This window comes from Suncus etruscus, chromosome 7 (genome assembly GCF_024139225.1).
Source record: "Suncus etruscus isolate mSunEtr1 chromosome 7, mSunEtr1.pri.cur, whole genome shotgun sequence".
Lineage (NCBI taxonomy): Eukaryota > Metazoa > Chordata > Mammalia > Eulipotyphla > Soricidae > Suncus > Suncus etruscus.
The window spans coordinates 125,782,916-125,810,655 of NC_064854.1; the positions used below are offsets into that span (position 1 = coordinate 125,782,916).

The 27,740-nt window shown below is 47.6% G+C and overlaps 1 protein-coding gene and 1 non-coding gene across 2 annotated transcripts in view; both read right to left on the reverse strand.

Moving 5' to 3' along the window:
* Positions 1-27,740, reverse strand: part of RFT1 (RFT1 homolog) — a 43,041-nt gene that overhangs the window by 3,760 nt on the left and 11,541 nt on the right. Inside the window, exons 6-12 of the mRNA XM_049776227.1 lie at positions 22,437-22,566; positions 20,378-20,383; positions 14,436-14,513; positions 10,621-10,671; positions 7,356-7,486; positions 4,409-4,553; positions 491-596 (exon numbers count right to left, since the gene is read on the reverse strand). Of these exons, the coding sequence (XP_049632184.1) occupies positions 491-596; positions 4,409-4,553; positions 7,356-7,486; positions 10,621-10,671; positions 14,436-14,513; positions 20,378-20,383; positions 22,437-22,566 (647 nt within the window). The remainder of the gene's footprint in view (positions 1-490; positions 597-4,408; positions 4,554-7,355; positions 7,487-10,620; positions 10,672-14,435; positions 14,514-20,377; positions 20,384-22,436; positions 22,567-27,740) is intronic.
* On the reverse strand, positions 1,493-1,599 carry LOC126015023 (U6 spliceosomal RNA). The gene has a single exon (XR_007497931.1). It is a non-coding gene; the product is annotated as a U6 spliceosomal RNA (small nuclear RNA).

A 27,740-nucleotide genomic window follows, 5' to 3' on the forward strand; every position in this document is an offset into this window, starting at 1 on the left:
AAGGAAAGAAGGAAGGAAGGAGGGAAGAAAGGAAGGAGGAAGGGAAGGAAGGAAGGAAGGAGGGAGGGAAGGAAGGAAGGAAGGAAGGAAGGAAGGAAGGAAGGAAGGAAGGAAGGGAGGGAGGGAGGGAGGGAAGGAAGGAAGGGAGGGAGGGAGGGAGGGAAGGAAGGAAGGAAGGAAGGAAGAGAGGCAAGGAAGGGAGGGAAGGAAGGGAGGGAAGGAAGGGAGGGAGGGAAAGAAGGAAGGAGGGAAGGAAGGAAGGAAGGGAGCGAGGGAGGAAAGGAAGGAAAGAAGGAAGGAGGGAAGGAAGGAGGGAAGGAAGGGAGGGAGGGAAGGAAGGAGGGAAGGAAGGGAGGGAGGGAAGGAAAGAGGGAAGGAAGGAAGGAGGGAAGGAAGGAGGGAGGGAAGGAAGGAAGGAGGGAAGGAAGGGAGGAGGGAAGGAAGAGCTGGTTACTTCACTGTGATTCAAGCTGTCTTTTGAGCTACCCACCTGTCAACCTCCTCCTTGCTCATGGCAGCAAATGTGAAGCACTCGGTCACTCCGTTGATGGCAAGGAGCAGGACATAGAAAGAGTAGGTGCGCAGCAAAGCAGGACCTACAAGGAAACAACCCAGAGAAAGTCCAGGATTCAGAGAACAAATGGCACAACACTGGGCACCGTTGGCACCATCAGAGAGCAGATTCAAGCTTGGAGTCTAGGGTCTTAGTAATCCAGAAGGACTCCCCACATCCCACGCTGCTGATGAGAACAAACAGCTAAAATCCAAAAATCGGAGTGTAAAGAAGCCTCCTGTCTAATAACTTGAAGCTGAACTGGTCAAATTTGCTAAGGAAATTGACCACTTCAAAAGTGGGATGGATTCTGTCCTTGAAGGGGCCACAGTCAAGGGGCAGCCATGCAATTTTTTTTTTTTATTTTGGGCCACACCTGGAGGCACTCAGGGGTTACTCCTGGCCATCTGCTCAGAAATAGCTCCTGGCAGGCACGGGGGGACCATATGGCATGCCGGAATTCGAACCAACCACCTTAGGTCCGGGGTTGGCTGCTTGCAAGGCAAACGCTGCTGTGCTCTCTGGCCCCGCCATGCAATTTCTTTTTTTTTTTTTTTTTTTGGGCCACACCCATTTGATGCTCAGGGGTTACTCCTGGCTATGCGCTCAGAAGTCGCTCCTGGCTTGGGGGACCATATGGGACGCCGGGAGATCGAACCGCGGTCCGTCCTAGGCTAGCGCAGGCAAGGCAGGCACCTTACCTCTAGCGCCACCGCCCGGCCCTGCAATTTCTTTTTTTTTTTTTTTTTTTTGTGATTTTTGGGTCACACCTGGCAGTGCTCAGGGGTTATTCCTGGTTCCAGGCTCAGAAATTGCTCCTGGCAGGCACGGGGGACCATATGGGATGCCGGGATTCAAACCGATGAACTCCTGCATGAAAGGCAAACGCCTTACCTCCATGCTATCTCTCCGGTCCCGCCATGCAATTTTTTTTTTTTTTTAAATATGGAACGCTTCACGAATTTGCGTGTCATCCTTGCGCAGGGGCCATGCTAATCTTCTCTGTATCGTTCCAATTTTAGTATATGTGCTGCCGAAGCGAGCACCCGCCATGCAATTTCTTTTTTTTTTTTTTTTTTTTTTTTGGGTTTTTGGGTCACACCCGGCGTCGCTCAGGGGTGACTCCTGGCTGTCTGCTCAGAAATAGCTCCTGGCAGGCACGGGGGACCATATGGGACACCGGGATTCGAACCAACCACCTTTGGTCCTGGGTCGGCTGTTTGCAAGGCAAACACCGCTGTGCTATCTCTCCGGGCCCCGCCATGCAATTTCTAATACAATCCACGCACACCCATCCCCAGGGAAGGGAAGGGAAGGGAAGGGGAGGGGAGGGGAGGGGAGGGGAGGGGAGCTCAGTAAAGAGACAAAAACTACTGATCGTAGGGGCTGGAGAGATAGCATGGAGAGAGGGCGTTTGCTTTACATGCAGAAGGACAGTGGTTCGAATCCTGGCATCCCATAGGGTCCCCCAAGCCTGCCAGGAGCAATTTCTGAGCACAGAGCCAGGAGGAACCCCTGAGCGCTACCGGGTGTGACACAAAAACAAAACAAAACAAAACAAAAAAGAAAGAACAATGGTCCCTAATAACCACCAACCTTCTGCATGCGAGGCAAACGCCTTACCTCCATGCTCTCTCTCTGGCCCCTGAGCTGTTTTATTCTTTTTTTTTTTTTTTTGGTTTTTGGGCCACACCCTGTGACGCTCAGGGGTTACTCCTGGCTATGTGCTCAGAAGTTGCTCCTGGCTTCTTGGGGGACCATATGGGATGCCGGGGGATCGAACCGCGGTCCGTCCTAGGCTAGCGCAGGCAAGGCAGGCACCTTACCTCCAGCGCCACCGCCCGGCCCCGAGCTGTTTTATTCTAAGTAGAAGCTTAGAATAAAGTCCCGTGACCTCACTGGGTACTGGGACTTCCCATTGACAGCAGTTGATTCATGTCTCTGAGGAGAATCACTGCACCAGGTAAATGTCAACTTGGGGGGGCAGCTCCCTCCAGTGATGGTGCCGCAGTGGAGGCTGGTCCTTTGTGATTTCTCTTCTGAAGGGACCGAGCTACTGAAACACTGAGTCCCATCCAGCACGCTGACTTCTGGAAGGCCCTGATGTGGTCCCTCAGATGCCCGACAAGAAGGAACCTCTCCTGGCACAAGCCCCAGAGAATCATCAACTCCTTCACTGCAGGCGCATCTCCAAATGAGCACGCTTGGCTTTAGTGTGGTGATTATCAAATAGGGACCACATGACCCCTCTGTGGGCCACAAGCTGTTCAGGGAGGACCCAGGGGTGAAAGTCAAGTGAGTGGGGTGGGGTGGGGTGGGGCACCAAGGCATGAGAATAGGGGGCCAACCAGTGGGACAGGGAGGACAGGAAGGAAACAAGCTGGAAAAGGGCTGATGCTGGAGAAACACTGTCATGGTGTAGAAACCTGGCTCTTCCTTCCCTAATACCCTGAGTTCTTACTCAGTTTTAGAGGGATTAAAAACCTCTTTATTGGGGCCGGGAAGGTGGCGCTAGAGGTAAGGTGTCTGCCTTACAAGCGCTAGCCAAGTAACGGACCTCGGTTCGATCCCCCGGCGTCCCATATGGTCCCCCCAAGCCAGGGGCGATTTCTGAGCACGTAGCCAGGAGTAACCCCTGAGCGTCAAACGGGTGTGGCCCAAAAACAAAACAAAACAAAAAACCTCTTTATTAGGGGTCAGAATGGTTAGTACAGCAGGTAGCAGGTAGGGTGCTTGCCTTACACATGGCTGACATAGGTTATAGGTTCGATTTCTGGCACCCCATCTGTCTCTAAGCTCCACCAGGAATGATCCTTGAGTACAGACAGGTGTAATCATAAATCACACACACACACACACACACACACACACACACACACACACACACTAATAAAGCTGTTTGGTAGACCTAAGAAGTACTGCAAATATTTACCAACACACACAATAATAATAATAAAAGCTTCTTGGTAGATCCAATATACACTGCACATGGGTACCAGCTTATGGTCCAGGGTGTCTGGAAACTGTTCAGGTCCTCAGGTTCCCCCAAGTGCTGGGAGGTACTGAGCAGCCTGAGTGCCAGGTGGTTCAAAGTTAGAAAGTTCAATACTTTTCTCTCTCAACTATCTAGTGTCAGTGGATTAAAGCTATCGTTTTACTTGCTGAGGTCAATTATGTTTGCTGCAAGTGGCTCTGGGTAATTCCTCTGGGTTACGCTGTACTCAGCTGTAAGGGTTACCTGGCTTTTTTTTTTAACTTCTTATTTTCATTTTATTTATTTATTTATTTATTTATTTATTTATTTATTTTTGGTCTTTGGGTCACACCTGGCAGTGCTCAGGGTTACTCCTGGCTCAATGCTAAGATATCGCTCCTGGCAGGCACAGGGAACCATATAGGATGCCGGGATTCGAACCACCAACCTTCTGCATGAAAGGCAAACGCCTTACTTCCATGCTATCTCTCCAGCCCCTTATTTTTGATTTGGGGGCAGTGCTCAGGACTTATTCCTGGCTCTGCACCTGGCCTTTACTATCTTCAAATGTGTTTAGCTTTAGAACCTTTTCTGAGCCTGCCTTCCTCACTCTAGAGGAAGCACCTGTCTTCCCATACACTGGAGGCCTGACCTGGAGGGAACCATGGGTTTAGAACAGCTTCTCCAAGCTGGGTTGGGGAATTGCTAGAACTGGTGCAGAAGCCCCTGGTGGTGCCCTGGGAGGAGAACAGCCCCGGCTTTGACCTTGACAACTTTCCCTCTGCCACACAGAGAGCAAAGGTGCCACACAAGTTCTGGGGCTTACGGGTTCTTTTACGTCAACTGGGAAAGTGGAGGAAGTCTTGCCGAGCTCTGCATACCTGATCCTGAGCTAAGCATGGGGCCTCCGTAGATATCCAGAGCCAGCTGCGAATATGAAAAGCCAAACACGGTGATGGACAGGCCAGTCAGGAGGGCCAGCTTGAGCAGGGATTCCAAAACCACAGCGGCCACAGCGATGTCCTCCTGGATGGGGGTGAGGTGGCAAAGAGAGTGAGCAGGGGAGAGAGGAAAGGAAGTTGAGCGCCTCGTAAGTAGAAGAAAGGCTCCACGTCTGAACTTCCCTCTTTTCTGTTTTCGTATTGCTTTCTTTTCTTTTCTTTTTTTTTTTTTTTTTGGTTTTTGGGCCACACCCGGCGCTGCTCAGGGGTTACTCCTGGCTGTCTGCTCAGAAATAGCTCCTGGCAGGCACGGGGGACCATATGGGACACCGGGATTCGAACCAACCACCTTTGGTCCTGGATCGGCTGCTTGCAAGGCAAACGCCGCCACTGTGCTATCTCTCCGCCCCCCCTTTTTTTTGTTTGTTTTTGGGTCACACCTGGCAGCGCTCAGGGGTTACTCCTGGCTCTATGCTCAGAAATCGCCCCTGGCAGGCACGGGGGACCATATGGGATGCTGGGATTCTAACCAATCACCTTAGGTCCTGGGTCGGGTGCTTGCAAGGCAAACGCCATTGAGCTATCTCTCCGGCCCCTTCGTGTTGCTTTCTAACCAATGACAGCATCGCTGCTCTTTTTTTATTTTGTTTTGTTTTGGGGTCACACACGACAGCGCTCAGGGGTTACTACCGGCTCTCGCTCAGAAGTCTCTCATGGTCATATGGGATGCAGGGATTCAAACCACCGTTTGTTCGAATAGCTGTGTGCAAGGCAAATGCCCTACTGCTGTGCTATCTCTCTGGCCCATCGCTACTCTTCTGAATGTTGCTTCTGTCAGCTGGCAGATGTAGAGGAAAACTTATGCCTCCTTCGGTAGTAGAGGGGAGATTTGGTTCTCAGCTTACTTAGGATATTTAAATGTAGCTTAGAAAACACCTGTTTTCAATTTTATATTTCCAATTTGTTTGTTTGTTTTTAGGTCACACCCGGCAGCACTCAGGGGTTCCTCCTGGCTCTATGCTCAGAAATTGCTCCTGGCAGGCTCGGGGGACCATATGGGATGCCGGGATTCGAACCACCATCCTTCTGCATGCAAGACAAATGTCCTACCTCTATGCTATCTCTCCGGCCCTGTATTCCCAATTTGTATCAGAAAAGAAGTCTTTACATTGCTAGCATGGTATTTGTTTGTTTTTCTTCTGCACCCTTGTCATACCACCCTGAACGCCCTCGATCTCATTTTCTGCCGCCTCAAAGTCCCGACTTGAACAGCAATGTGCACTTAGGAAAATATTCCTAGTAAGACTAAGAGCCAGATGGGCCAGAGCAATAGTCTGTTAGGTTATTTACCTTCTACATGGCTAACCAGGTTCTGTTCCAGGCATCCCACATGGTCCCCTAAAACCCACCAGGAGTAATTCCTAAGCACTACCAGGTGTGGTCCAAAACAAAAAAAGATTGAGAACCAAAGAAGCTCATTTTGAGGTACTGTGCATAAAATGTATTTTGAAAAATGTCTTCTATAATATGTAAGCAGACAATTTAGCTTCGTTATTGTTGTTGTTGGCATTTTTTGGGGGGTGGGGTGAGGGCACACCCGGTGGAGCTCAGTGGTTACTACTGCTCTGCACTCAGAATTGCTCCTAGCAGGCTGGGAGACTATCTGGGATGCTGGGGATTGAACCCGGGTCCTTCTCAGGTCAGCCTCGTGCAAGGCAAATGCCCTACTGCTGTGCTATGGCTCCAGGCCCTGTTGTTGTTGTTTTGGGGCCATATCAAATGGAGCTCAGATCTAGGTCTGTGCTAATGATTCACTCCTGGCAGATTCTTGGATTTGCTGTGATGCCATTAATCAAACCCAGGTCAGTAAAGTAATAAATACCCTATTAGCTGCACTATGGCCCTAGTCACTTAGTTTGTTTTGTTTTGTTTTGTTTTGGGGCCACACCCGGCATTGCTCAGGGGTTACTCCTGGCTGTCTGCTCAGAAATAGCTCCTGGCAGGCACGGGGGGACCATATGGGACACCGGGATTCGAACCAACCACCTTTGGTCCTGGATCGGCTGCTTGCAAGGCAAACGCCGCTGTGCTATCTCTCCAGGCCCTGTTTTTAATTCTAAGCCAGACTTTTCTTTTTATTTTTTTTTATTATTATAATTTTTATTTTGATCATAGTGGTTTACATGATGACAATAATATTTTAGTTAAATATTTACATAACATCAGGGGGGGGATTACCATCACCAAATTGTCTTCCCTTCACCTCCGTTTTTGTCCTATCTCCCATATCCACTTCCCTCACCCCCAGGGCTGCTAGAATATGTGGTCCCCTATGTACCTATCCTACCACCTAGTAGTCTTGCATCTGATTGGTCTAGGTGTCTCCCTAATTTCCCCCTCTAACTGGGAGGTAGGCCCAGTTAGTTAAGTTTGCGTGGTTTGGTCTGAAGAAGAGAAAAGTAGTAAACTGGGGTAAAAGTCTACTTTTCTGTGTGTATTTCTGGTACTGGGTCTTGCGATCAGGGCCTTACCATGCAAAGCCTGTGCTCCACCTCTGAACCATATTTCCTTTCTGGTGGTTTTAAAAAGGGAGAAGATTACACAATAAAATGACTTAAAAATCTCTTCCTCTAAGTTTAGCAACCAGTATGGAGAGCTTATCAAAATCGGAATATAACTGCTGGCACTTCACAATCTAAAAGGAGCTTTACAATCTGGTGTTTTTTCTTTCCCCCAAAGAGTTGAGCTCAGGGTCCTGCCATTAGTCAAATGTGATAAAAAGTGAAACCTAGATTAGAAGTTTCAGCTCAAGTAGAAGGGAAACATTTCTGTCCGTCTTAAAATTAGAAAAGTCACATGAGCGATAGTGATAAAGACCCAAGACTACCTGCTTCTGCATTGTGGCCTCCTTTTCTCTCTCCAGCACCTTGGCAAAGAATATATAAAAACTCTCTTCTATTGGCTGGAAAACTATTCTGGCCACCAGAGAGCCAAGATTATTCACTATGTCATAGACACCTATAAAACAAAAAGGAAGAACCGGTAATCTGCCTGGGGTTTCTACTTTAAATTTCATAGCCCTGGGGCCGGAGAGATGGCATGGAGGTAGGGTGTTTTGCCTTGCATGCAGAAGGTTGGTGGTTCGAATCCCAGCATCCCAGATGGTCTGCCGAGCTTGCCAGGAGCGATTTCTGAGCAGACAGCCAGGAGGAACCCCTGAGCACTGCCAGGTGTGACCCCCCCAAAAATTTCATAGCCCTGATAATCTAAATATTTTCTCATATTGTTTTTGGGCCATAAAAACAAAATATCATAATTTATCTAAATTTTTGTTTTGTTTTGTTTTTGGGTCACACCCAGCAGCGCTCAGGGGTTACTCCTGGTTCTACGCTCAGAAATCACTCCTGGCAGGCTCGGGGGACCATATGGGATGCCGGAATTCGAACCAATGACCTTCTGCATGCAAGGCAAACGCCTTACCTCCATCCTCTCTCTCCGGCCCCTCCTTTTGTTTCTGTGCCACAGCCAGCTCTGCTCCGGGATCACTCCTGGTAGAGAACAGGAGCCCATATGGGATTCCAGAGATCGAATGTATGTCAGCTGCATGCAATTCAAGAACACCCTGCCGTTGTATATTTCTCTGGTTCTCTAGTTACACAATAATAAGTTAAAGTTTTTAACTTCTACTTTTTGAGATTTATAGCCTCATCTGTAGCTGTGGGACATAACAGAGATCCCATGTACCCTTTACCTAACTTCCCTGAATAGTAACATCTTGCATAATTCTAATGTAGTACCCTGGGGGACCAGGGCACTGATGGTAACATACAGAGCACATCTATCACCAGTACTACCAGATGGGCTTTTCTGTCGGCTTGCTTTGGCTTTGGGGCCTCACCTGACAGTATTTAGACCCTTTTTACTCCCGACTTCCTTTTTGTAAAAAGCAGTTTTTTAATTTACCGTATGTACTCGAGTATAAGCCAAGTTTTTCCAGCACAAAATTTGTGCCCAAAACCCTGACTTCGGCTTATACTCGGGTCATACAGGTTATCTGATTTGGTGCGCACACTAAAACCGAATCCAATGCACAGAGTCTCCAGTCATCTTCTGCCGTCTGCTGGAGGGCCCCCCCCCCCACTTGAGCTCAGTCCACAAGTCGAGGCTGACCTGAACTGTATGCCACTGAACTACTGAACCCACAATATTCTTGCACTTTGTATGAGACCGACAGCAGTGATGATGATACCTGCGTACTCAGTGATGATGACAAGGTCTATGCTGATACCCTCACATCAGGTACAGCTGAAAAATTAGACACACAAATGATGAAGAGGAGGAATCCAGCTTTTTGTTGTTGTTGTTGTTGTTTGTGTGTGTGTGTGTGTGTGTGGTTTTTGGGTCACATCCGGCAGTGCTCAGGGGTTATTCCTGGCTCCATGCTCAGAAATTGCTCCTGGTAGGCACGGGGAACCATATGAGATGCTGGGATTCAAACTGATGACCTTCTGCATGAAAGGCAAATGCCTTACCTCCATGCTATCTCTCCTGCCCCAGGAATCCAGTTTTGAAGGATTTTTTTTGTTTTGTTTTGTTTTTTGGGCCACATTCAGTGACGCTTAAGGGAGACTCCTGGTTATGCACTCCTGGCTTGGGGGACCATATGGGACGCCAGGGGATTGAACCACGGTCCATCCTAGGCTAGCGCTGGCAAGGCAGACACCTTACCTCTAGCACCACCGCGCCGGCCCCAGTTTTGAAGGATTTTAACCTTTGGGATTTAGCTGGTTAAATTAATTAAATTAAATTACTTGGTTAAGCCACGGTTTTCTGCATCTTATTTAAAATTATTGTTGCTACTTCACAGCTTTTCTTTTTTTTTTTTTTTTTTTTTTTTTTTTTTTTTTTTTTGTGGTTTTTGGGTCACACCCGGCAGTGCTCAGGGGTTATTCCTGGCTCCAGGCTCAGAAATTGCTCCTGGCAGGCACGGGAGGACCATATATGGGACGCCGGGATTCGAACCGATGACCTCCTGCATGAGAGGCAAACGCCTTACCTCCATGCTATCTCTCCGGCCCCTTCACAGCTTTTCTTTAGCAATAAATATTGAAAAACATTCAACCTACTGATTCAATTATTGTAATTGTTTTGGGTATATATTTTTACTTATTTATTTTTTTGGTTTTTGGGTCACACCCAGCAGCTCTCAGGGGTTACTCCTGGCTCTAGGCTCAGAAATCACTCCTGGCAGGCTTGGGGACTATATGGGATGCCAAGATTCGAACCACCATCCTTCTGCATGCAAGGCAAATGCCCTACCTCCATGCTATCTCTCCAGCCTCATAGTTTTATTTTATTTTATTTTACTTTTTTATTTTGGGGCCACACCCGGCGTTGCTCAGGGGTTACTCCTGGCTGTCTGCTCAGAAATAGCTCCTGGCAGGCACGGGGGACCATATGGGACGCCGGGATTCTAACCACCGACCTTCTGCATGAAAGACAAACGCTTTACCTTCATGCTATCTCTCCAGCCCCTATTTTTGGTTTTTGGGTCACACCTGGTGGCACTCAGGGGTTACTCCTAACTCTGTGCTCAGAAACTATGCCTAATGGTGCTCAGGGGACCCTATTGGATGTTGGGGATCGAACTCAGGTTGGCTGCGTGCAAGACAAATGGTCTATCCACGGCGCTATTGCTCCAGCCCCAACATTTCTTTATTGTAACAGTGACTCCCTTGCACTCTTAGCATACCTAACACCTATAATGAGCACCTAAGCTTGCAGGAAGGAAGACAAGGGCAAGTGATCTGGGGTGGGGGGGGGGGATGAGGAGGGATTATCTGGGTCCCAAATCACATGAAAGGAGCTGATGTGTCCACTATTTTTACAGTGTGAAATCTCCACAGTATGTAGAAAACCAGAGAAAAGGATTACAAGTACCTACTGATAGTATTCTTTTTTTTTGGGGGGGGGTCACACCTAACAACATTTAGGGGTTACTCCTGGCTCTACGCTCAGAAATCACTCCTGGCAGCACGGAGGACAATATGGGATGCTGGGATTCGAACCAACGTCCTGCATGCAAGGCAAATGCCCTACCTCCATGCTATCTCTCCAGCCCCTAGTATTCGTCTTAAATGAAAACATCTTACCTTGATCACCAAAATTTAACACATTCAAAAATGTCATCACGTATCGCTCACCTATAAAATGAAATCCAAATAGTTAGCATTGCTTATACATTTTCTTGTTTTTCTTTCTCTTATCTATCAAATTTTCTGGCTTGCAGATATTCTCAAAAGATGGGGTTGGAGTGATAGCACAGCAATAGGGCACTTGTCTTGTATTCGGCTGACCCCAGGTTCGATTCCCAGCATCCCATTCGGTCCCCTGAGCCTGCCAGAACCAGGAGTAACCTTGAGCAATGCCAGGTGTGAAGGGAGGGAGGAAGAAAATTATCACTTAAAATGACTTGTTTCTGAGGCCAGAGCAATAGAACTGGGGAGGGTGTTTGCCTTGCACGTGGTCAACCTGGATTCGACCTCTGGCATCCCATATGGTCCTCCGAGCCAGTCAGGAGTGATTTCTGAGCACAGAGCCAGGAGTTATCCCTAAACACTGCCAGATGTGGCCCCCACTACCCCCCAAAAAATTGCTTCTTGAATCAGAGAAATAGTACAGTGGGTATGGCACTTGCTTTTGCACACATATAGTATCGAAGCATAGCCAAGAGCCAGGTGTCAGCTCTGGCTCTTCTGGGTATGCCCCATATACAACCAAACCAAAAAGGACATGCTTCCTGTCCTAATGTTGTTTTAAAATAATAATTTGAAAAGTTCTTTAAAATTGGCAGCAACTCTCCAAGCCACTTCAAAACAAAACCAAACAATTTTTTTTTTTTGGTTTTTGGGCCACACCCAGCGGTGCTCAGGCATTACTCCTGGCTGTCGTCTGCTCAGAAATAGCTCCTGGCAGGCATGGGGGACCATATGGGACACCGGGATTCGAACCAACCACCTTTGGTCCTGGATCGGCTGCTTGCAAGGCAAACACCGCTGTGCTATCTCTCTGGGCCCAAAACCAAACAATTTAATAAAAATAGTTGGGGGGGGGTAAAGAAAGATAGTCCAGGAGATAAATCACTTGCCTTGATGTGACTGCTTTGGGTATAACCCTGTACCAATCCCCCACAATTGCCTAAGTGTCTTAGTGTCTCCTAAGCAGGGAGGCCGGACTATCCCTTGAGCATCACTAAACACGATACCAAAACCTGTAGGAAAATCAGGGGCCAGAGAAGCTCAAAGGGCTGAATGCATGTTGTATATGCTGGAGGTCTGGGTTTTTTTGTTTTTTGTTTTTGTTTTTTGGGCCACACCCGGCGGTGCTCAGGGGTTACTCCTGGCTGTCTGCTCAGAAATAGCTCCTGGCAGGCACGGGGGGACCCTATGGGACACCGGGATTCGAACCAACCACCTTTGGTCCTGGATCGGCTGCTTGCAAGGCAAATGCCGCTGTGCTATCTCTCCGGGCCCGAGGTCTGGGTTTAATTCCAGCAACACATGTTCCTGAGCACTGCTGGCAACCACCTCTGTGCGAGCATGGAACTAGGAGTAGCCTCCAAGCACCCACCAGTTGGGCCCCAATCAGCTCCTCTTCCCATACACACACAAAAAATACACCGGATGTTTGTAAGTGCTACACCTGGTGAGCCTCAGGGCTTACTCCTGGTTCTGCATGCAGGAATCATGCTAGGGGACCATAGGGATGCCAGGAATTGAACCTGGGTCAGCAAATGCAATGCAAGTGCCCACTTGCCTTTCAATATCTCTCTGGACCCAAGTCATTATTTTTTGTTTTGTTTTCAGGACCATACCCAGCAGTGCTTAGGGGTTATTCTTGACTCTGTGCTCAGAAATGGCTCCAGGCAGGCTCAGGAATGCTGGGAACCAAACCACCCCCTCACCCCTCCACTCAGCTCTCAGCTTTTTCAGGGGAACCTTCCAGACTCTCCATGACAGGCTTCTTCTCCCCACACTTTCTGAGTTCCAAGAGGGCAGAGACTACCCTCCTAGCATGTCTATGTCTGGTCTTTCTAGCTGAACTGAGTACTCAAGGCTGGAGTCGATGGGTTTCCAGGGGCAGCCTGCAGTCCTGCATCAGTGTTCACATGTGTCTGCGTGAGGGACGAGCTCCTCCAGCCTGTGGCCTCTGACTCATGCATCTGTGTATTCTTAGCACCTGGCACACAGAGTTTCAGGAAATGGGGGGCAAAATGGAACAGTGAGAGCATACTTGGCTACCAGAATGAATGGTTTCCACATTTTCAGAACTGTCGTTTTTAGATCAGAAGAATCTGGGGTCCCTGGCAAACCACTTCCGTGTTCTGAAGTCAATGGACAAGGGAGGTCAACGGTCAGTGAGGCCACAATGGCCCAGGCGTGGTTGCAAGCAGGGAACAAGCCTCTGCAGTCTCCAGTCTAGTTGGTCCCTGATGCCTGGTGCTGTGAAGCACACCGGGGCAGCTGCCATCCGGACCAAGAGACGCAGGGCCACTGCGTTTATTCCCTCAAACTCACTGAAATCCACCGGAAGACCTGACCAGGAAAAAACATCCCTTCCTCAAGGGTTTTCCTAAAGAACAAGAATGTGAGTCAGCCATAATTTCACGACCATGAGCTTCCTTTCTCCACAAACACTGCCTTTCACGAGGCAGGCCTGGAGGGTGCAGGGATCTTCCCGAAGAGCACACACTCTGCGTTCCACAAACCTAGCAGCCGGGCCCCTTTGTTCGGCTCCTCAAGGACTTCCGGCCCCCCTTTTGCAGAAGCCCTGCCAACTGTTTCACTTTCTTGGCTGTAGGCTCAGCTCTCAACAATCATCTAAAGCTCTAAAAGCCTTACAGTCTCCTGGTCCCGGAGGCAGCTCACAGATGGGGAAAGGGACTCCTAGGGCCGTTACTCCCCCTCGGAAATAGAACTGATGAGAATATTGGAAGGGGTAAAGGAAAACTACAAGCTAACGATAATGATGGCGAATTAGAATACTGCAATTGTATGCAACTTCATCTTCAAATCATCAACCTAAGGATTCTTTTGGTTTGTTTTTCTTTCTTCTCTTTTTTTGATTTTTGATTTTTGGGTCACACCTGGTGGCATTCAGGTCACTCCTGGCTCTGTGCTCAGAAATCGCTCCCGGCAGGCTCGAGAGACCATGTGGGATGCTGGGATTCGAACCACTGTCTGTCCTGGGTCAGCTGCATACAAGGCAAATGCCCTACTGCTGTGCTATCTCTCTGCCCCTTCTTTTTCCTTTTTGGAAGGGGGTGGCATACCCTGCTGTGCTTAGGTCTTACTTACTGGCTCTGCATTCAGGAATCACTCCTGCAGAACTTGGAAGATTAGAATATTATGGGGTGTAAGCTAGTGCTCCAGCCCTGATAGAATTTTTTTTTTTTTTTTTTTTTGGCTTTTGGGTCATACCTGGCGGCGTTCAGGGGTTATTTCTGGCTCTATGCTCAGAAATTGCCCCTGGCAGGCACAGGGGACCATATGGGATGCCGGGATTCGAACCAGCGTCCGTCCTGTGTTGGTTGTGTGTAAGGCAAACACCTTTCTGCTGTGCTACAGCTCCGGGCCCACCAATGGAATACTTTTGATAATATATTTCTTTCAACGATAACTTAGGGCCCGAGGGTTTTAAGACAAAGAAGCTGACCTTTACTGTAGTACCCTGTTGTTTCCTCCTCAACTTTAATTAAAAAGAGAAACCATACTTTTTTTTTTACAAGGCTGTGAAGAGATTTGAACTTGATGACTTGAGTAAATCAATACACTAGCTGAAGGTTAATTTCCCTCTCTTTCCAGAGAAATCCACAGGCTGAGGGGGCCCCTGCCCAGGAGGCTGGATGGTCAGCAGCAGCTCTATGAAATTCCTCACACTATGAATGTTCACAGTGACCTTTACTTACCTTCTGTCAAAATCTGTTTCAAGAAAGACTGTTTGAAAAAACTCCATGTCAATTTAGCCTCTTTCCAGTTATAAAAGCCTAGAAGAGAAAACAAGACAGAACACAAACTCTAAGGTATTAGTAGTCTAAGAAGACAATCATGCTACATGCTTGCCTCATTTTGGTCCCACTTGGGTCATTTTGTGCTAAGCATACAGAATGTAGTCAACTAATACTGGCCAAGGATTAACACTCCAAGGGCTGGAGATGGAGCTCAGTGGTAGAACACTTGTCTTGACTGTGTGCGACCTGGGTTCGATCCCCTACACCACATATGGACCAACCAAAAAAAAATTACATTTGTAAAATGACTAAATCTCTGGCTTGTAGGAATTCCTTATAAGAGACTTGTTCAAAATTTATTCACTGAAGAACCCTAAAGGTGGGGCCTGATCAGTAGTACAAGTGGGTAGAATACTTGTCTTGCACAGCAGACCTGGGTTCAATCTCTAGCATTCCATATGGTCTCCCTAAGCACCACCAGTAGTGAGTCTAAAGGAGTGCTTTCCCTCTGAAGGTCCAGAGAATAAGCCTATTATCTTGAATAGAAGCACTCATATCAGACTGTTCCTAGGGGAAAAAAATCCAGGGGTACAGAGAGATAGTATAAGGGTTCAAATTCTTGCCTTGAATCCCATAAAATCCAGTTCATTCACTCCCACGTGCACATAGAGCCTGTGAGCACTGCAGGAATAACTCCTGAGCACCACCAGGTGTGGCCCAAAAGCCAAAATCAAAAACAAAAAGAGTCTGGAGAGGCCAGAAGATGGCTTGGCGGTCCAGCTTCATCTTGCAAATTTGCTACTAAGTTTAAGGCTGTGAGTTTAAATCTAGAGTGACCTTCTGTCTGTCCACATGTCACCAGGGGATCCTCTGCCAGACAGGGTCCCCTACATCCACCTCCCCTGGCAAGAGAGCCTCGATAATAGCTCAGTGGCCCCCAGTGGGGTGCTCCCTGACAATCCTAACAGTCTCAGTTTGGACTTTTTTCTCTTCCCTTTCTAGTTCCCTCCAGACCCCTCGTGAGGAAGGCATTCTGCAACCTCAGCATATCACTCTAGATGGCAGGTAATTCACTCAAGCTTGCAAAGTTCTGACTTGCTCAGAGTGAAAGGTGGGATTTCAGCAGCGCTTTGGGAGGTAGGGGGTGGACCACAAAGGACAGTTGCTTTCTTTGGCTAAGGAAGTGGCCCCTGGGTCCAGGCACTTGGCCCAACCCATCTGAAGAGAATTATCCATGAGAAACAGATGCAGGACTTCGCTCCTGCCCCCCTCCCCAGCATCAACAGTAAATAGCAAAAAGAAATACATGGGGCTGGAGAAATAGCATGGAGGTAAGGCATTTGCCTTACAGAAGGTCAGTGGTTCGAATTCCGGTATCCCTGCCAAGGAGCGATTTCTGAGCATAGAGCCAGGAGTAACCCCTGAGTGCTGCCCGGGTGTGACCCCCCCCACCAAAAGAAAAGAGATACATAAAAAATGGGGGGCTGGAGCAATAGTACAGTGACAGGGGCATTTGCCTTGCAAGTGGCCAACCCGGGGACAGAACCCCTGGTTCCATTCCCGGCATCCCATATGGTCCCCGCAAGTCTGCCAAGAACAATTTCTGAGCATAGAGCCAGAAGAAACCCCTGAGCACTGTCGGGTGTGACTCAAAAACAAGGGAGGGAGGGGGGAGGAAGAAGGGAGGGAGGGAGAGAGGGAGGGGAGGGAGGGAAGGAGGGAGGAAGAAAGGAAGGAAGGAATGGAAGGAAGGAAGGAAGGAAGGAAGGAAGGAAGGAAGAAGGAAGGAAGAAGGTAGAAAGAAAGAAAGAAAGAAAGAAAGAAAGAAAGAAAAGAAAGAAAGAAAGAGAGAGAGAAGAGAGAGAGAAAGAAAGAAAGAAAGAAAGAAAGAAAGAAAGAAAGAAAGAAAGAAAGAAAGAAAGAAAGAAAGAAAGAAAGGAAGGACGAAAGACAGGACGAAAGGAAGAAAGAAAGGAAAAATACATGAATGTTGATCTAGTTTATTTAAACCAAATCATTTTGATATGTAATCAGTTAAAAATATTGGAGGAGCGATAGCACAGCAGGTAGGGCATTTTGCCTTGCATACAGCCAACCTGGACTTGATCCTTGATATCCTTGAGCCTGCAGGAATAACCTGACTGCTGTTGAGTGTGCCCCCCCACAAAAAGAAAATTATGTCATATAAACTATCAGAGGGCATTTCATGCTATTTCTCTTCCATACAATGTCTCTGAAATCCAATGTGTACTTTTGCACTCAATTCCAGGAGCAACTCCATACTCTACCGCAAAATGGGGTGGGTCTCTTTTAGGATAGGCAAATCTAACAGAGCTCTGCAGCCAAAGGTATTAGGGTATTCCCTCCTGGTTACAGAACCTTTGTCCCAGACACTGGGAGGGAGTCCTGGACCCTTCAGGCATCATTGAACCTGGAAACAATAGGATGGGACCAGGCACCCTTTTCCCCCAGAACAAAGAGTGCCTTACTACCTTGGCACCCACTAGAGGACACTAGTTAACCACCTCATGCTTGGATTCTGACTAGCATTTCAGGATTTAGGGTTCTGCAAGGCTCAGGCACAATTTTTAGGGGTCTTTTTTGTTTTGTTTTGGTTTTGGGTCACACCGGCAACACTCAGGGGTTATCTATGGATCTATGCTCAGAAATCACTTCCTGCAGGCACAGGGGACCATATGGGATGATGGAATTCGAACCAATGACCTTCTGCATGAAAGGCAAACAACTTACCTCCATGCTATCTCTCAGCCCTTTAGGGGGTCTTTTCAAAGGAAAGGAAAGGAGCAATCATGATCAATCGGGCAAGGATATTTGTTCTTATCAATTTTACTTGCTGTAGGCTTTGGGTTTGGGAGGATGACAAAGCTATCTTTTGTTTTGTTTTGTTTTGTGGCCACACCCTGTCAGAGCTCAAAGCTTTCTCCTGGCTGTGTTGGGAGATCACTCCTGGTGATGCTCAGGGTACCCTGTGGGGTCTGGGTATCAAACCTAAGTCAGCTGCATGCAAGAAAAGTGCTTTACCCATCTCTCCAGTCCCTGATAAAACTTTTTTGTGTGTGTGTGTGTGGTTTTTGGGTCACTCCCGGCAATGCTCAGGGGTTTTTCCTGGCTCCATGCTCAGAAATTGCTCCTGGCATGCACGGGGGACCATATAGGACGCCTGGATTCGAACCGATGACCTTCTTGCATGAAAGGTAAATGCCTTACCTCCATGCTATCTCTCCGGCCCTTTTTTTTTTTTTTTTTGATAAAACTTTTTAAGTTCTTTCAAAATAATTTGGAGGGGGGCCCCAGAGAAATAGCATGGGGGTAGGGCATTTGCCTTGCATGCAGGACAGTGGTTCAAATCCCGGCATCCCATATGGTCCCCCGCCAGGAGCGATTTCTTTTTCTTTTTTTTTTTTTTTGGTTTTTGGGTCACATCCGGCAGTGCTCAGGGGTTACTCCTGGCTCTATGCTCAGAAATCCCTCCTGGCAGGCTCAGGGGACCATATCGGACGCCGGGATTCGAACCACTGACCTTCTGCATGAGAGGCAAACGCCTTACCTCCGTGCTATATCTCCGGCCCCAGGAGCAATTTCTGACCGTAGAGCCAGGAGGAACCCCTGAGCAAAGCCGGGTGTGACCCAAAAAAACAAAAAAATAATAATAATAAAATAAAAATTTTGAGGGGCTGGGGAGTTGGCACAGGCGGTAGGGTGTTTGCCTTGTACGTGTGGTTCGATCCCCTGGTGTCCCATATAGTCTCCCAACCCATAAGCAATTTCTGAGTGCATAGCCAGGAGTAACCCCTGAGCGTCACCTGGTGTGGCCCCAAAACAAAAACCAAAACCAAAAAAGAAACAAAACAATTTTGAAATTTTCTTTCAAAATAATTTTATAGTTACTGTACTCTTTCAAAATAATATTTTCAGAAATAATTTTGAAAAAATGAATTAACAGGCCGAAGAGATAGCACAGTGGTAGGGCGATTGCCTTGCAGAAGGCTGACTTGGGATGGACCTGGGTTTGACCCCTGGCATCTCATATGGTCTCCGAGCCTGCTAGGATTGATTTCTGAGTGCAGAGCCAGGAGTAACCCCTGAGCACTGCTGGGTGTAGCTCAAAAAAAAACAAAAAAGAAAAAAGAAAAAGAAAAAGTGAACAAGGTTCTTTCAGAGCATGCAATGCTGGTGTATTTGACTAAAGCAAAAATGTGCGGAGCCTTTTTTTTTTTTTTTTGGTTTTTGGGCCACACCCGTGACGCTCAGGGTTACTCCTGGCTATGCGCTCAGAAGTCACTCCTGGCTTGGGGGACCATATGGACGCCAGGGGATCGAACCGCGGTCCGTTCTAGGCTAGCGCAGGTAAGGCAGGCACCTTACCTTAGCGCCACCGCCCGGCCCCATGCGGAGCCCTTTCTCCCAGAGGCTTTTTCTTTTAAATGGCTCAGAGAAGAGGCAGCTGCTCAGTAACCCCACGTGTTCATTACGGAGGAGGTCACGAGCACCACACCTTGGCACTGCTGCGAGGCAGAGGGTCGTGCAGTGCCCTGGATCAAGCCAAGGGTCTCATCGCCACCTCGACCACATCCCCCAGTCAGACGAGGTCTGTCTTCAAGAACTGGGTTGGTTTGCCAAGCTAGGAATTTCTCCAGAATTGCCTGTCGAGCCTCCCAAACTGATGGTGAAACTCAGGCCTGGATTCTGCAGGCAGGCTCTGGAATGATTGCTGGGAGATGCACTGAGTCACTCTTTCACCTTCCAAACTCTTCTGACTCAGGATGGTGGATCCAGCTGTATCCTTATCTCAGGGACATGAGTCACCAGGAGTTCTGTCGCCAGTGCTCCATCACCTCCGAACCCTGCACTCCTCCCTCCCCCCCCCTCCGGCAACCCCAGGACCACATGAGTACAGTAGCAGGCAGTAGCTTCTAAGAGCTTCTGGGTCTGGCCTAACACACTTCCCACCCTGATACATAAAGGCAACATTAGTTAAGGTGTCACCAAGTTTATGTATTGTTTTGAGGACACATGGGCCTAATCCTGACTCGTTTAGAGAACCATGGGATAAACCCTGAGGGGTAATTTGCATGGCAGTCAAGCACACTACCCACTGTATTAACAGTATCACTGATTTATCTTAAGAATAAATAAGTTTGGGGAGGTTTTTCTGTTTTGTTTTGTTTTGGGGCCATACCTTGTGTCGCTCAGAAATCGCTTCTGGCAGGCTGGGGGGGGAGAGGAAATGCCATATGGGAAGCTGAGGATCCAACCCAGGTTGGCCCCGGGTTGGTTGCAAGCAAGGCAAATATTTGTCCTACCACTGTTGACGTATGGCAGTTGATTTGGACACGCCCCTTGGGTAACCCCACTGTAATGACAGCAGAAACTGGACACGCCCCGGGACACGCCCTCTTGTCATGCCAGGAATAAAAGGAAAAACTTGGACAGGTCAGGGAGCCCAGGATAGTGACCGAACAGTGCCTGGTCTGTGCGTGGCAAAGGGGGGCGTGGAGGCAGAGATCAAGCATCAGAAATGCTGCCTGTTTTATAACTATTTCTTTCTTTTTCTTTCTTGTACCAGGGCCTCTACTGGCCATCTCTGTCTCTCAGAAACCCCTGGACTGTGGCGGCAGGCCTCAGGCAGACTCCAGGAAGAATAAAAAGTATACTTGGGGAGCTGGAAAGATAGCATGGAGGTGGGGCATTTGCCTTGCATGCAGAAGAATGGTGGTTCGAGTTCCGGCATCCCATGTGGTCTCCTGAACCTGCCAGGAGCAGAGGAACCCCTGAGCGATGACAGGTGTGACTTAAAAAGCAAAAATAAATAAATAAATAAATAAATAAATAAATAAATAAATAAATTTAGGGCACAACCAGTGGTATTCAGGGCTCACTCCTACCTCTTTGTTCAGAGGACCATATGTGGTACCATGAACTAAACTCGGCATGGCTGCATGCATTATCTCTCCAGCATGCCCTAAATGTTATTATTTTTTTTTTGGGGGGCCACACCTGGCAGTGCTCAGGAGTTACTCCTGGCTGTCTGCTCAGAAATAGCTCCTGGCAGGCACGGGGGACCATATGGGACACCGGGATTTGAACCAACCACCTTTGGTCCTGGATCGGCTGCTTGCAAGGCAAACACCGCTGTGCTGTCTCTCCGGGCCCAAATGTTATTATTTTTTGTAAAGCAAATGGATTTCTACAGAATGGAATTTTACAATGTGGTGAAATACATTTTGTATACAAATATTTGTCAATTAGATGTTATGGAGTCCCAGTGCAGAGCTGTGTTGGACAGTGAAGAAGGTGTGTGAGAAACGTGTCCCCGTCTTCAGATTCATGTCATTTCTTCCATAAAAATAAAAATGGGCCAGAAAAATAGCATGGAGGTAAGGCATTTGCCTTTCATGCAGAAGGTCATCAGTTCGAATCCTGGCATCCCATATGGTCCCCTGTGCCTGCCAGGAGCAATTTCTGAGCATGGAGCCAGGAGTAACCTCTGAGCGCTGCCGGGTGTGACCCCCCCCCAAAATAAATGAGGGCCAGAGAGATAATACAGCGGTAAAGTGCTTCCCAAGCATGCAACCAACGAGGGTTTGATCCCTGTCACCTCATATGGTCTCCCGAACCCAAGAGGAGTGATCCTTGAGCTCAGAGCCAGATGTTAGTCCTAAGCACCACCACGAGTGACCCCAAAACAGAACAAAATAGAAAATAAGGCATCTGAAGACTGGGGAATCCTGCTGACTTCAGTCCCTACCCTCTCTTAAATCCACAGGGCACACCCTAAAGCCCAGCTTTCACCTTCTAAGTCCACACTGTAGGAGGCAAAGAGCAAGGAACAGGTTTTGCATATCAGCAGGGAAGGGCCAGTGTGAGCAGGGTGTGGACTCCAGCAGGAAAGTACAGATGAAACTACCGCACTCTCACTCCTGCACCCCACATCTCAGTACAGCTACCGTATTTTCTGGCGTATAAGACAACCAGGCGTATAAGACGACCCCTAATTTTGCAGTTAAAACAGAGGTTTAGGCCTATATTTGCTGTATCAGACAGAACGTTCCTGTGCTGCAACTGTGTACCACAGTGAGCCCATCACAACAAGCAAAGGTCCAGAGGTTCTACTGTAATAGACTTCCTCTCTGACTCTGGCCAATCTGAGCAGCTTTTGACAGTGTAGATTCGGGTCCAGAACATTGTCTAATTTGCATGCATCAAAAGCCTGCTTGGATTGGCTGAGTCAGAGAGGCGGTCCGAGCAGCCTTGCAGCGATTGGTTCAGAACACTGTCTCATTTGCATGCATAAAAAGCCTGCTTGGATTGGCTGAGTCAGAGAGGCGGTCTGAGCAGCCTGGCAGTGATTGGTGCACAACACTGTCTAATTTGCATGCATCAAGAGCCTGCTTGGATTGGCTGAATCAGAGAGGTGGTCCAAGCAGCCTGGCAGTGATTGGTGCAGGATCGAGTTGGAAAATTCATTTTGTGGCAATATGCAGACATCAAACCAAGCATACTGCAGAGGCCTAGCACAGGGTTTCTGAAATGCAACAGCTCTGCCCCACTAGGCTGCATGTGAATGGGGAGAGCCTAGCCTAGGCTCTGTGTGGGGACAGCTCTGGTTGTTAAACCTGGGGTGGGGAGGAGTGATTACTACTGGCATCCAGTGTAGAGATCGGAAAAGTTGCTAACCATCCAGCAATGCACAGAGCAGTCTCAAGATGCAGCTGCCCAATCCCCAAAAGAAAAGGTGCCAAGCATCAGCAGCCCAGCCCAGCACTCAACAATCACTTAGTGAACGGGAGTCAACTTTCTTTACTAGTATAACAATAGACAATGAAGTTGTTATTTCCCTCAACAGCAACTGGCCTCCAGGATATAAAATGATAAGAAGGGTAAGAAAATGATAAAGATGATGAAAAAAAAAATACCTAGATACACTACTTACTCCACTTCTCGTAATGCTGGGTAACAGGTCGGTCATTCTGGAGACTGGAAGAAAATGTCTGCTTGATTCTGGGGAACCCAGTAAGTTTGTGAAATAGAGGACATAGCACAGCACCAGAACAGAGGTGTAGAAAAGCTGAAAAGGGGGAGAAAATTACAATATAAATTATATGGTTATCATAGAGGTAAACGAAGATATGCCTTGAAATTAGACCACAAAGGCCAAGCCAAAGACAGAACTTGCATTCACCCCTTATTGAGCAATGCCTCACCCTTTGGAAACTATGCTAACTGCTCAGGAACTGAACTCCAAGCTCCACCACATGGCCCCTGATGGCAGCCAGAAGGTCGTTTCCACGCTGGGCAGAGGGGATGCCACCCCAGCACAGCACCCGCATTGTGGGAGTGTCTCAGGGGCTTGTACTCGACCCAAGGAGCAGCTCTCTTGCCTCAGAGCCTATCAAGGGATCTGGGGACTTGCCGTCACCCGGGGCTGGGGATTTTCCATGAGCCCTGGAAATCTGTGACCTTCAGATTACAAAGCAGAACTGAGCCACTGGCTTGCTCCTCTGCTGGGAACAGGGGCAGGGGCAGAGGCGCCTCTAGGAGGGGGAGGAAGGGTGTGGTAACAAGGGGACCCGTCCCTCCCTCCACCAGATGGACAAAAGCGAGGCTTGAGGCCAGGAAAAGCTTTGTTTTGGCTTAGTTGCGGGCCAAGGGGAGCACTACAAGAGCTACTCTCCCCAACTCTCTTCTGCCATCTTCACAGTCCCTGCCCGTGCTCTGCGAAGCAGCACTGGGGCTTCCAGCTCCACTTTCAATCAGGGACGCCCAGAGGACTTCAGCAATAAAGGCTCATCAAGGAGCAATAAAGGCACACACTTCAGGTACCCCGTCCTCTGCTCTCCACCCACTCAGACCCAAAGATGGCGCCCAACACCCACCACTCTTTTTTTTTCAATTTTCTTTTATATTATTTACTTTATTTTTTAAAAAAAAACTTGATTTATTTACTGATTGATTAATTGGTTTTTTGGGCACTAGGGTCACTCTTGATTTCTGCAGTCAGAAATCACCCCTGGCAGGCTGGGGGACCATATGGAATGCTGGGAAACTGTCGGTCCTGGGTCGGCCTTGAGCAAGGCAAATGCCCTACTGCTGTGCTATCTCTCTGGCTCCTATATTATTTATTTTAACTAAAAAGCAAACAAACAAACAAATGGGGCCGGAGAGGTGGTGTTAGAGGTAAGGTGTCTGCCTTGCAAGAGCTAGCGTAGGATGGACCGCGGTTTGATCCCCCGGTATCCCATAAGGTCCCCCCAAGCCAGGGACGATTTCTGAGCGCATAGCCAGGAAAATTCATGTAACCTAACATGATACTCACATCATTTTGAAGTACACAAGGCAGTGACTTTTGGTATATCCACACGTAGCTCAACTACCGCTATCTGATAATTCCAGAACATTTTACAGCATTCCATATAAATGGACTGTTTGGGGTCAGAGTGACAGCACAGTAGGTAGGGCGTTGCCCCAGAGCAGTGCAGGTACACAGATATAGGAAGACTGAAAACCATTGCATACAGCTGACTTGGGTTCGATCCCCAGCATTCCATATGGTCCCCCAAGCCTACCAGGAGTGATTCCTGAGCACAGAGCCAGGAGTAACCTCTGAGCACAGCTAGGTGTGGGCCCCCCCTCCCCCAAAAGAAGTCTGCTCCCCTTTTTGAGGGACTGTTAAAATGTCTTCTATTATGACTATACTATTTTACATTCCTTCCAACAAGAGATAGACAATCTCTCTATATCCTTACCAACACTAGTTACTTTTTGTTTAAAAATAAATAGGGGAAAAAAAATAAATAGAGGAGCCAAAAAGATAACACAGTGGGTAGGGCGCTTGCCTTGCACACGCCTAGCTAGGGTTCGTTTGATCCCTGGCCTTCACCATATGGTCCCCCGAGCACTTCCAGGAGTGATTACATGAGTGCAGAGCCAGAAGTAAGCCCTGAACATCGCTAGCTCTAAGGTAAGAGGTCATACCTAGCTCAATGCTAGAGGCAATACCTAGCGGTAATCAAGACTGTTTGCATGCAGGATTTGAACCACTGCCATGGCCACAATCACATGCAAGGCAAGTGCCTTAACCTTTGGACTATCTAGCCAGTTCTTTTCACAATTTTTATAGGAGCCATCCCAATGATTGTCAAATAGTAGCTCATGAGTGTTTCATTCACATTTACATTTTCTTTTTTTTTTTTTTTTTTTGGTTTTTGGGCCACACCCGGCAGTGCTCAGGCGTTACTCCTGGCTGTCTGCTCAGAAATAACTCCTGGCAGGCACGAGGGACCATATGGGACACAGGGATTTGAACCAACCACCTTTGGTCCTGGATCGGCTGCATGCAAGGCAAATGCCGCTGGGCTATCTCTCCGGGCCCTACATTTTCTTTTCTTTTTTTTTTTTTTTTTAGTTTTTGGACCACACCCAGCACTGTTCAGGGGTTACTCCTGGCTGTCTGCTCAGAAATAGCTCCTGGCAGGCACGGGGGACCATATGGGACACCGGGATTCGAACCAACCACCTTTGGTCCTGGATCGGCTGCTTGCAAGGTAAAGGCCCCTGTGCTATCTCTCCGGGCCCACATTTACATTTTCTTAATGATCAATTATGCTGAGTGACTTTTATTGTGCTTGCTGGTCTTTTCATTATGTATCCTCTTTTAAAAAAATATCTATGCAAGTTATTTTCCTACTTCTTTTTTCTTCCTGGTTTCTGGACCACATCCAGTTGGCTCATCAGGACTTACTCTTGGCTCTGTGCTCATGGATCACTCCTGGGGGTGCCTGGGGGACCATATGTGGTTGAACTCAGGTTGGACATGTGCTAAGCAAGCACCTTACCTGCTGTACTGTTGGTCCAGCCCCATCTTTACCTACTGGGTGTTTCACCTTTTTTATTAGGTTTAAGAGTCTTTGGCATATTTCTAAAAGAACATTCTTTAACCATCAGAGCAGCACAGGTACACAGGTGTTGAGAGACTGAAAACCACGGGTCTGTCATCTTGCTTATAACTGCCAGTTATAAATAATGGCAGAGCAGGACAGGTGCCAGTCCAGGTGTACAAACGTTGGAGAACACTGACACTGGTCTACTATGAACCTTTTATTTAGCACAATCTGCCACGGAGAATGGGGCCAGCTCGAGGAAGCATCTGGAAGTGAAGTGGGCTAGACAAAAAGGAATCCCCAGTCCTTGGGTGGGTCTCACCTGCTGGTCTCAGGAACTGTCTGTTGGCACTTAGATTGTTCACTAAGGCAAGGATTGTACCAAAGAGGAGTCCTCTCAAAAGTGTTATAAGGACTAAAGCAATAGTACAACAGGTAAGGTGCTGGCTTTGCATATGGCTGACCAGGGTTGGACCTGCAGCATCCCAAATAGTCTCATGAGCCTGCCAAGAATAATTGCTGAGTGCAGAGCCAGAAATCAGAAAATCCTGTGGGGCCAGAGAGATGGCCTTGCATGCAGCCAACCTGGGAGGGACTGGATCGATTCCCGGGATCCCATGTGGTCCCCCAGCCTGCCAGGGGCAATTTCTGAGTGCAAAGTCAGGAGTAACCCAAGCACTGCCTGGGTTACCAAAAACCAAAAAAAAAAAAAAAAAGAAGATTCAATAGATGGGCATCTTTATGGTCCTCCATGCTAGGGTGAGCACAAGAAAACAGGGATGGATCCTGAAAACAGCAGGTCCAGATCTAATCAGTCATGGCAAAAGTCATCACAAACAGCTTCATCCACAATCTTAAACCTAGCTCACAAAAAGGATTTAATATTTTCTGTCTAGGATGCAGGAAAGATTTTCACATTATTACTCAGAATTCTAAGTTGTTAGGACTGGGGATATAACTCAGCAGTAAAGCTCTTGACTTGCACGTATGAGACCCTGGGTTTGAATCCCCACTCATGGAAAATAAATAAATCTGGGCCGGAGAGACAGCACAGAGGGCTGAGCACATGCTTTAGTGTGTGGTTCCCCAACCATTCCTCCAGCACTAAGTCACAGAGACCCACCTGAGCACCACCATGGGTGTGGCCCCAAATAAAACTAAATAAATAAGAACTTTACATTTAGAAAAATGATAAACTAAGCCATTGTGATAAAAAAAATTATGTTTTATTCAGAAATGTTCTTTGACTTACATGTATTATTATATTATATTAATTATATGTTATGTTACTATATTATGTTATGTCAGTTTACCTCAATATGTTAATCAATTTTGTCTCTTGAATAAATTCTTACAATAAAAAAAAAAACGATACACTTCTGCGTCTATATAAGATTCTTTGACTTTAGGTTTTAATTGTTAAAATTATTTTTTCCTGATTTTAGGTGCCATGATAGGTTCATTTTTTTTTTGATAGGTTCAATTTTTTGGGGGGGGAGCCACACCCGGCAGTGCTCAGGGGTTACTCCTGGCTGTCTGCTCAGAAATAGCTCCTGGTAGGCACGGGGGACCATATGGGACACCGGGATTCGAACCAACCACCTTAGGTCCTGGATTGGCTGCTTGCAAGGCAAACACCGCTGTGCTATTTCTCCGAGCCTGATAGGTTCAATTTTTAATATTAGCTCTTATACTAGATTTAGAAATGTGAATTAGGGGGCCGGGCGGTGGCGCTAAAGGTAAGGTGCCTGCCTTGCCTGCGCTAACCTTGGACGGACCGCGGTTCGATCCCCCGGTGTCCCATATGGTCCCCCAAGCCAGGAGCAACTTCTGAGCACATAGCCAGGAGTAACCCCTGAGTGTTACTGGGTGTGGCCCAAAAACCAAAAAAAAAAAAAAAAAAAAAAAAAGAAATGTGAATTAGAACTAGAGAATGATAAGGTGGAAATGAAGCCAAACTGCTGAACCCGAAAGTGATTTGATGTGTGTCCTCTGAATTATGAGAAATTTTAATCTTAGTTTAAAATGGACTTGGCAGAGTTTCCTCCTATTCTAAAAACAATCAATTGAAATCCAGGAAAAATAACACACATGCAAGCTGATTCCCACCCCACCCATGCTGGGTTTTTTTTCCCAACTCCTTAGACAAAGACCAGTTTGATACTGGCTTGCCACTGAAGGCTAAGAACTTCTTGACATATGTACACACACACACACACACACACACACACACACACACACACACACACACTCACTCTCTGTCTCCAAATTCTCTCTGCACACATTCTCTCTCTCTCTGCACACATTCTCTCTCTCTCTGCACACATTCTCTCTCTCTCTCTTTCTCTCTCTCCCCCCCTCA